Source organism: Toxorhynchites rutilus, chromosome 3 (genome assembly GCF_029784135.1).
Source record: "Toxorhynchites rutilus septentrionalis strain SRP chromosome 3, ASM2978413v1, whole genome shotgun sequence".
NCBI classification, from domain to species: Eukaryota; Metazoa; Arthropoda; class Insecta; order Diptera; family Culicidae; genus Toxorhynchites; species Toxorhynchites rutilus.
In genome coordinates this window covers 101,273,118-101,284,094 of record NC_073746.1, presented here as the reverse complement: position 1 = coordinate 101,284,094, position 10,977 = coordinate 101,273,118, and the positions used below count along the sequence as shown (strand labels likewise).

General features: G+C 37.3%; 1 protein-coding gene across 1 annotated transcript; it reads right to left on the bottom strand.

Annotated features, from left to right (window-relative positions):
* Window positions 1-422: 422 nt before the first annotated feature.
* On the bottom strand, window positions 423-9,683 carry LOC129779631 (guanyl-specific ribonuclease pgl-1-like). The gene is made up of 2 exons (XM_055787218.1): window positions 9,553-9,683; window positions 423-1,318 (listed from the first exon to the last, which is right to left on the bottom strand). Exon 2 carries the CDS (start codon window positions 1,309-1,311, stop codon window positions 499-501), a length of 813 nt encoding a protein of 270 aa, XP_055643193.1. The 5' UTR covers window positions 1,312-1,318; window positions 9,553-9,683; the 3' UTR covers window positions 423-498.
* Window positions 9,684-10,977: the final 1,294 nt, after the last annotated feature.

The window sequence follows — 10,977 nt, the reverse complement described above, 5'->3', positions numbered from 1 at the left end:
TTCTTAGCATAATTGAATTTTTAAGAACACTGATTACCACACAGTAAAAATAAAACAATTAACCATTCGCTGTGCGTACCGTCCCTCCTTCCGGAACACTGAGAAGAGCTCGAATGTTCGCGTCATAATATAAAACATCCTCTTCAATGCCAAATAGTACGCAGTCCATGGTTGAATGACGCTCTGCTGATTTCAAAAAGGTGCGAATTGGGCGCGTCATTCTATGGGTACCGAGGTGCGAAATGATACGATAGAAGAAAAAAGTCGATGATGCGGGAAATAGAAATTTCGACTTGTGGTGTTACATCATTTGCCTTATCAGATTACACACAGCCCCCTGTCTAAAACTCAACACACATATGTTCAAAATGAATTACATTTCCTGATTTGTTTGAAAATATATGAACAAAAAAGCCACTCGATTACGTTTCGTTTCGTATTTATTAGGAAATAATTATCACATTGAATTCTTAAATTCACTTTAAAGGTACCGCGTGATTACCATCCATGGTGATGATGATGGTGGTGACGATGACCATATCCATAACCCCCGTAACCGCCATACCCGTATCCACCGTATCCACCATAGCCACCATAACCATGACCGCCATAACCTCCACCGTAGCCTCCATATCCTCTGTACGGAGGATATCCACCGTAGAATCCAGGTCCACCTCCGAAACCACCTCCAATCAAACCGACACCGACGCCGATTCCACCGAAACCAAACTGACGTTTCTGACGGTTAACCTGCTCACCGTTGGTTTCCTGATTATTGACCTGCGCAAGTTCGGTGGGGTCCACACCCTGGGCTTCTTCTGCTGCCTTTGGCTCATCCTGTTCTGGTACCCAATCCGCTGGTTTTTTATTTAGAATGAAACCATCTTGGGGCACTGGGGGTATCCGGAGTTCCTGAGAATCCTGTTCAGCTACCCAATCCGCTGGTTTCTGATTCAGAATGAATCCATCCTGGGGCATCGGAGGAATCTGTGGCTCTTGGGCTTCCTGTTCCGCGGGCCAGTCCGCTGGTTTTTGATTAAGAATGAATCCATCCTGAGGCATCGGAGGCACTTGGGGTTCAAGGGCTTGACGGCGGTCACGAGGTCTGCTCAGAAAGATTGTGCCATCCTGAGGAACTCGTGGTGGTGGTGGTGGTCTTTTTAGCAAAATTGTGCCATCCTGTGGCACTTGCGGTGCTGGTGGTCTCTTCAGCAAAATTGTGCCATCCTGTGGCACTGGTTTATACTGTTGAGCGTACGCCACTGCTGACCCGAAGACGGTCAGCACCAATGCGAAGCAAACGGGCTTCATTATTGTTCTGCAAAATGAAAGAAGAGTAATATTAATATAATTTCATTAATATAACAACGCTTGAGACGTAGGCCCGGGGAATTCAACATAAAGAAACAGCTAATCTTTGCGAGGAATCACATAAAGGGCCAGTCCTCAAAAAAGTAATGACTGAACCGAAACACGAAACACGAAATGGGTGTTAGGCTTATCTTGAAGTTCTACAATCTAGTCTACGATATCAATATCCCAAGCCCTTTGAGAACTCTGTACCCGACTACTTTTCCAGGTTCAAGGAACGACAAGTCTTATCTCACAGGAGCAGTTTAGATCGCCCGGAAAGAAAACTTGGATCCATTTGTTATGGCTGAACATTTTCAACTGCTACAGGAAGTAGTTATTGATCCAACTCTGGTTGAGGTTGTTAGGAAAAGGAAAGAACATAGCTTCGTTATTCCACTGTGGAGAACATCTCGTATTGATGATTTTGATGCCCATGGTGAAAAAGGGAAATTTATGACAAATGTTCATGTCACATCATTCTCCAGCTGATTAGAACAAGATTATCGGAGAAAATCGTGATATAGAAAAACCTGTCCTCGCTCAAGGCGTTTGCTTCAATCAAACTTGTGTGTTGAAACACTTTAAGCGGAAGTATGACAAACATGTGACCCTAAATATATTCAAGTCAGTCTGAAATATAGAGGAGGTTTGTTTGGGGATAATTATCACGATGAAGTGTCATCAAATGGAATATTCCAGTTCGTTGAGTCGAAAATAATCCGAATGTCCAATAGGATGCCCAGATCGCAACACTACCTAGAACCTCTAGACACATTCTAACACTGATTTTTTCTATGAATATTATGTTGAATATTGATGGGTTTTGGCTGGGAGATTCAGACATCATTTGGAGATATCATTCTTACAGTAATACCACAGAAAAAAATTATACGATTTCTCAGAATTTCGTGGAACCGTTCCTCATAGAAAATAATTAGATTCCTATTTTTTGACGTAGAACTACGTCTTTTAGGAAGAGTACCAAATTAGAAAACAGGTCACGTTTTTATGAAATAAAGTTAACGTTAATAATTAAATTAAATTGAAAATTTCACTGTGAACGAATTATCATGATTTGCATACCAATCGAATCGGAAATTCTCTAAGATTTGTTTGATTTGCTATACATTACAATTCGCTAATCAAGAAATTTGGTTTTAAAAACAAAATTTCACACAATATCTTTGACCAATAGAATCATCCATACCAAAATCCCCGAGCAGAAAAACAATAACTTGTTCTCAATGATACTTTAAACCTCCTATAGTCGCGCATATAGTCTCACAGACCGAGGATCAATAATTTTGTTTTGAAGAAGCTCAAGAATGACTATTAAAATGAAGTTGAAGTTGAAGAAAAATATTTTCTGAAGTTTTTTCATTCAATTGTATCTTTTTTTTTTTGAATAAATACAAATAACGCCTAAAAATACACAATAGCAATATTACAAAGACACGGACAGTCTGCGACACCGTGTGCGAATATACGAGTTATGATTTTGAGCGCGAGTACAGGAAGGTTAAACCAGAAATTCTCAAACTGGTCGATATCGACTGTCAGTTTCCCAGGGGTCGACAAGATACGATATAAGTTATGTTACGTGAACCAGCTCGTTATAAAAAGGACTAATATTTTAGTGAAATGTATTACAGCGCGGACTCGATTATATACAGTCTCTGATTTCTTTTCACTGTATATAATTGAGTCCTGTATATAATCGAGTCAAAAAAAAATTGTTTTCTAATTGGTTTTTTATGCATGTATTATTCGATTTTTGAATAAAACATAAAAACAGAAGAATTTAATTTTTGATTCATTCCCTCAGAAAAAAAAGAAAGTCAGAAATCTTTTTTCACAAATGATAGACGATCATATTGATAAAAAAATCCTCCTACGCATATGTTCGAATTTCAACAATGACAGAGTTATAGAACTTTTTTTCGGACTCTGTTGCCTCAAACTGGCTCTACATTAAAAAGTACGCTACAGAAGACAATTACGTTGTTTTCATTTGAAAGATGAGAAAATTTAGTTCAGGCTATAGCAGTGAAACAACTAAATAAGGTTATTCTAATAACATTTTGGAAGTGAAAAACTTAAAAGTTATTAACATTCAATAGGTTATCATTACTTTTATCCTAAAAATTTATATTAAACTTGATTGTTTCTATCAATTAAATTGAAGCTCTCTAACCGTTCTACAGTTTGTTCTTTGACACCAAACTTCTATACTTATTGATTTCGCTGCAATATCGATATAAACAATTCCTGATGGTGAGGAGGCAATCTGGCGTAGTGGTAACATCCATACCTCTCACGCAGAGATCACGAGTTCAATTCTCACTCCCGACATTCTTCCAAAAATGGAAGTAAAAGTGACGAACCAGCCGAAATGTGTTGAAAGTCACTATAATAAAGAAAAAAAAATATTCCTGGTGAAAATTCAAGCAAAATCTTCAATAATCACGATTTTTACCTCACTGTACATGTAATAGCCACTTAAATTGCACATTAACGTTGAAAGGTTACATTTTTTCTTAAAATAAGTCATATTTTAAATTTTTTTTTCAATCTGTTTATAATCGAGTACAAAATTGTTTATAATCGAATCACATATTATATAATCGAGTCCAACCTGTATTGTTGAAATTTGTACTGATAATTATTAATTACACTTGATATTTTCTGAACTTTATGTTAAAGAAATTGGGCTATGGGGGTCTATGGCATCACTTCATTCTTGAAAGGAGTTTCTTGCCTAAAATCGCTTTAGTGTCCCTGCTTTAAACATACTAAATGACAGATCGCTCTCTAATTTGACAATTATATCACTGACAGTATTATCAACTTTGAAAAAAAAGAAAAATGTTCAGCGGGAAGATTTAAAATTACAAATTCCAGGTATATATTTGACAGAATGTATCCTGTAACAAGCTTAGACATACGGTAAACAAACCGCTTAGACATATTAGTGATTTTGTTCTGGTGTCATTTACATTTGGTTGTATGAAAATGTCTGACTTTGTATCAAATAATCTTCATTTGCAGGAAGTGTTGATTTGCTTCCTTCATTCGAAGGAAAAAGTAACTGAAGCGCATCGAGAGCTCCAAAAAGAAGAAGGGTCTGAGCCTAGGGAAACGAACGGAAGTTTGACGTAGGACTGTGATTGTTCAGAACACTTGGTAATTTTGAATGTAATTCTTTTCATTGTTTAGAAATATGTTAGTTTAATTTTTTTTTAAACTCTAAATAGTAGCCCTGAAAAGGGCCGTTTGTTGTATGTACTCAAACTTCAAACGGTTTGTAACGAACAAAGAAAGACAATAAGCTTCTGACAGGAAGTTCAACTGTCTACATGAAAATGATCAATGAATATCAGTGAGTCACATAACAGGGTGGAATGGTAGATGAAATATATGCGAATCGGTAAACAAAAAAAAATATATCGTCATTGATTGCATTGAATATGAAATTTATGGGGAAGAAACGAAAAAACAATTTGAAAATACTCACGATTTCGTGATATATTGAGATAAAATAAACATTAAATCATGAAGTTGCTTTATTTTTATTGGATAGCTATGGTCTTATTCTAAGGCATCGGGAGTAGTAGCTTTTTCGGTGAAATATTGTTCGTTTACAGACTATCACAACCAAGTCGTATTGGTTCTACTGCTCAGTCTATCATAGAAGGAATTGAGTCATTGAGAACTATGAATATGAGTCATGAAGAATGTAATGCCGATCTTAATAAGCCTTGGCATGATAATCGCTGCCTTCTCCTCTTCATAATTGAACGATCACTCTATGGGTGACTCTTTCCTCTTTGCTTTGATGAAATTTTGCATAAAGCTTGTGTGCATCTGATTACTTTAACATCTTGATAATTTGTTAGATAGAACGAATTATTGCACGCAATTACATACAACGTTCATGGGAACGAAGTTGGAAGACAGAACGCATACTACATGATTTACCTTCGCATCCGCTCGCAAAACATACCCCTTTTATTTGTTAAATTGCTCACTTGTTTTATTATTTCCACTGTTGATGTCTTAAGCGAAAAAAGGCGAAAAAAATGCTGGATAAATTTGCTGTCTAATGGTATATATTATAACATATATCGCAAGAACGATTCTGCGTAATATGCATTTGAAAATTCTTAATAAACGTTACGTTTTAAAATCTATATATAAAATATATAAAAATCAAAATCAAAAGTTGACGGAGATGCTGTCGTAATTGGGTCCGACGCTTCAGAAACAATGTTGCCAACTGGAAGGTCAAAGGCCAAAAACCTTCGAAGACGCACAGATCAATGTGAATGGGTCCAAGAAAAATCATTGAGAAATAAAAACAACTCAGTTCTGGCCCGGACATGGTACGGTTTAGAGAAGGTATCGTTTTTGAAAGACATTTGTGGCCATTGAATTATAAATAATTTGTTTCAGATGCCAATTCGATCAACCTCATACCCCAAATTACTAAAGCTTAAGGGACGAATGTTTTTGCATACAGGAATAGAGCAATATTTGTCGATATAAAATTCAGATGCCGCCAAAAATGAAGCCAATAAAAATTATGATTTATTAACATGATGCCAACTTTACGTAGTCAACTTGACCAAAAACAATCACAAGAGTATGTATTGAAGTTAAACGAATAAAACACTCCACGAATAACATTTAAGGACCAAGATCGGTTTTTTTTTCTAACATACTGTTATATTTAAATTCAGAAACTCAAACTCAAATCCCTCAAAAACAACAATTGTTCCATTCACCAAAAAGAAAAAACAGCATCTGCAGTCTTTATATCTTGGGGGAGTGGAAATAAAATACAGCGCTTCAGTGAAATATCTAGGTGTTATCCTAGATGCTAAACTCAACTGGAATGCGCACTTAGATGCAATAATCAGTAAGGCCAATACAGCCCTATGGGCATGTTCTAAAATGATAGGAAGAACATGGGGCCTTAAACCAAAAATGGTAATGTGGGTCTAAACTGCCATTGCGCGGCCTAGGATAACCTATGCCTCATTAGTCTGGTGGCCAAAGACCAAGGAGACTGTAGCTACAAAAAAGCTAAACAAACTCCAACGACTAGCATGCGTTGCAATTACTGGAGCAATGCGAAGCACACCCTCGAAGGCACTGAAGGCTATCCTTCACTTGCTACCTCTGAACCAACATGTTCAGCTAGAGGCTAAGAAAAGCGCTCTAAAGCTTAAACAATGGAAAAAAAATACTAGACGGAGACAAAATTGGTCACTTGAGCATCCTGAATCTCTTACCCGTAGGACCATCCTCAGAGATGAACAGTGATTTGATGGAGCCTAGGACTAACTACGACATTCCATACAGTGTAATCGAACCTTCTCGTTCAGTATGGGATGAAGGCGGTCCCAGTGTTCGTAATGGTTCAATCATGTTCTACACTGATGGGTCAAAAATGGGAATCAGAACAGGTACTGGAGTGTATGGTCCCAGAACAAAAATCTCTGTAGCTATGGGAAACTGGCCAACAGTTTTTCAAGCAGAAATAGCTGCGATAATAGAATGCTGAAATGTCTGCCTTAAAAGAAAATATAGACATGCTAACATCTGCATATTCTCAGACAGTCAAGCGGCACATAAAGCTCTAAATGCTTTTAAATGCTTCTCAAAAATTGTCTGGGAATGCATTCTCCTCTTACGGCAACTAAGTCGGATAAGTTCGGTACAACTGTACTGGATTCCTGGCCATTGCGGCATAGAGGGAAACGAGCGAGCAGATGAACTTGCCAGGAACGGCTCAAGCTCACCTTTTACTGGTCCAGAACCATTCTGTGGAATTTCTGACTGTGTGTTGAAAGGAGAGCTGAAGAAATGGGTATACCGGGAAGTGTTAGCCAACTGGTTGGGGGTACAACTTAACCAGTAAAAAAAAATTATCACGCCGAATATTAAAATTACTCAACAATTGCTGAGTCTTAATAAGAAAGACTTCAGCACAATCACGGGTCATATAACAGGACACTGTCCGAGTAAATACCATCTCAAAAACATAGGTTTAGTGCAAGATGATATTTGTCGCTTTTGTAATACCGAAAGCGAAACCTGGGAACATTTGCTCAGTAAATGTGGAGCTCTAACTAGACGCAGACTTCAATACCTTGATAAGGCTATTCTGTAGCCCAAGGAAATTTGGTCTGCGTCGCCGATCAGGATTATAAAATTTAACAAACAGAGTATTCCTGATTGGCACCTATCTCGCTATAGCTTTCAGTCTACTTCTTCATCAATAAGCAGCAGGTAAACTTGAAGTGGAGTATAAAAAAATAGGATATACCACAATAGTTCAGAATAATGGACGCAGTGGTTCACATCCAATAGGGGGAAAAAACTCAAACTCCATTCACTATGCATTGATACAATAATTTATTGTCAGATAACAAACATACATGTGTGTTTTCGGAAAGACGTTCTTGATTAAGGGAGTATTCTAGTCTAGAAATTTCATATTTCTTCATATTTCTGTAGTTTAGGTATTCAAGAATCTACCCTACAAAGAACTTATAGAAAATCCCTTAATTTACCGAGTTAAAGCCATTTTAGTGATGCGGTATCTAACCTGTTACGGCCATAACAATGAACTTCAAACGCGTTTTTCTTGAAACTAGTTTTTTCAAACTGACGTACACGATATATCAAGTTCTACTGAACCGATTTATGTCGAATTTATATGGATACAATCTGCAGGCATCTCTCTATCGCATGAACCTCTAAAAAACGATATTTTTCGAATTTCACTATTTTTAAAAAATCGGAAAATGTAAGAAAAAACGTTTTAAACTGCATTTTGTTTTTCAAACGGCCGCCATTTTGTAAAAAAAAAACATGTTTTTGACTTGTCCGAGGTTCATGCGATAGCGGCATCTTTACTGATTCAGAATCTGTACGAATCTGTTTTTTGTTTCAGATAACCAAAAGAGCTGGAATCGTGTACGCACTTCATCAGCTCTTAACCATTCTAGTTATGAATATTTTTTCTCCGTTCAATTTTCGTTTTATTGTTAAAAGATAGATGAACAAATTATGATATAATGGATAGTATCAATATTATTTGTTTTATTTTTACGGAACTCGAAAAAAGGTCCGAAATTCGTGTCTCTACACCATAACACCCCCTTAATATTGAAAGAAATCTGGGCTCATTTACATGAAAATTCGCCGAGGCACAAGTAGAGCTTGTCATTTTCAAAACTAAGAAAATGAAGAATGAAAATGTTTTTATTTGTTCCGTTTACTTCTATTCGAATCATTTTTGATTAATAGATTTCAGTTCATCTTGTCATATTCTCTACGTTTAATGAAATATGTTTTTTCTTCTGCTTCGTTCATTCCTCCTGCAGAGTCCTTTCAATTTGGACAGCAAAACGTAAGAAAAGCAGTTGTCAAAAATTAACTGAAAATTCAAAATAGCCGTACTTGTCAGCATGAGTGAGAGACATGAGTACCAACATAATGCCACAAAAAATATAGAATCGAATATACGGAACCCGCGTAAATTCAAAAGTCGCGATACTTTTTGAACAGACCTCGTACAATGCAAAAATAAACCTTCATCATATGAAAATTTTATCATTGCTGATGATTTTTTTTTATTATTCCATCTTATTAATTTGCCCAAGGCAGTTGGAAGAAAGTTATATTCATGTCTACAACATTTATTTGAGTTCGTATTATGAAAAGTGTTTCAAGAAACAATGTACAGTATTTTAGAGATGAACCAGCCTACGGAAGAAATTTGTATTTTGCGTAAGCCTGTATGGAAGTTATAGGTTTTATCTTTTATATTTTCAAGCTATGAAAAACAAACGAATGTTGACGAGAAATTTGAATGTTCTTATTTGAAAGCGGTTGAACAGATGTGATATATACAAGATGATAAGCCAAGATATTGTAAATTTCTCACTCATCTCGTCATAATCTTATGAATAATCACATTTCACATTCCACAAAATCACAGCTTTTGGATATCATTGGCTTCTTAAGTCATTGGCGGTAATTCCAAACTTCACACAAGTACGCACGCACTTCAGGCCACCAGTGATAAACTCTTCTGAGCTTCAACATCCAATCGTGCACCCAATCGAACTGTCCCAACTCACAATCAATCACTAATCAACGATAATCATCGACTTCTTCACTGCTTACCGTGAGATAGCTCGATCAACGCAAAAACAACACACTTCACACCTCCTAATTAACGACCAACGATCCTCGAATGTCCGGCTTCAATGATCGACTGTGCTGCTCCCGGTCGGCTCGCGTTCCTTTAAATATCAAATCAAGAATTCAGAGCAAAATTTGCGACCGAAGTGAGCGCAAGTAAAAACTTCTTAAGTCACCACTACTCTACAGTCAAACTTTAAGCGATACCATACACCGTCTACCACCTGCTACCACCCGTCGCCACCTCATGGACCCCACGCTTCAAAATTGGCTACAGCATCGTCTCCGTCTCGGGCGTCCCACCCGGGGAGTTAGGCATCTTCCGAGCACCAGGCGGTAACCATTCGTGGTGGTGCGTCGTGTCCAAAAGTCGCCGGTAATAGTAACAACAACAACAGCAATAATGAGAATCACCTGTAATATGACGCGTATCAGACTAGTGTCATTCATTCTTCCATGCTCTTTTGTGTATCACGGACAGGTCATGATTGTTTACTACATAATAGCGGGTACGTTTGGTGATTTTACTACGACGATCAACTGCCGGTAACCAGTAACCGGGGGATGGTAGGGAGGGAGAACAAGAAGTCATTATACCTGTGGATAAAAATATAAACTATTATTCATGCTGGATCGTGTAGTAGTTGCGTTGAGGCTGCTGTTGCTGTTGGTGATGACAAGATTGCGGGTTTTCCCCGGCGGGCCACAATGCGCCCAGTCGCACGTGTGAAATGTGACGAGTAAATAGGAACCATCTTTGAATCAGTTCGACATGATTTTGGGAGTTCCGGCCGTCAATAAGGTACTCCCCAGAACAAAATTTGAAATGCAAATATCGCCTGTGGAATGTTACCGAAATGCGTAAATTGGCGCTAGATGAGTTGCGAATATTATGCGAATGTGCAGTTTAATTTCAAACAACCTTCGACAACCCGCCTCCACGTTGTGAAGTTCATGTCTCCGAATACGCCCGCGTTATTTGATCAAATATATTGTTTGCTGATTTTGAACGATTTCTTCCTGATCCGTTTAGCAAACCGATTTTACCGATTGATTATGGAGAATGATTAATAGTATTATGGGTATTGAAATTAAACAAATCCCTCCCATGCGGATAAATCTAGCAACATTTTTTGTGTATGCCTGATGATATCAGCAAATCTATTTTCATTTCACGAGTACCAGGAAAAAAAAGGATTATCGATTATCGAACTTCAATACAAAAATAATATCGCACATCATAGTTCAAACCAATTATTCGACATAACAAAATCGAATTATATAGTTGTTAGCGAGTACTTATTAGGCTACATCTTTAATAACATATGAATAATTTTAGTTAAAAAATATATCCCATTCCAGTGTAACGATATAACGTTTTGACTCACTAAAACTGTTTCTTCGCGT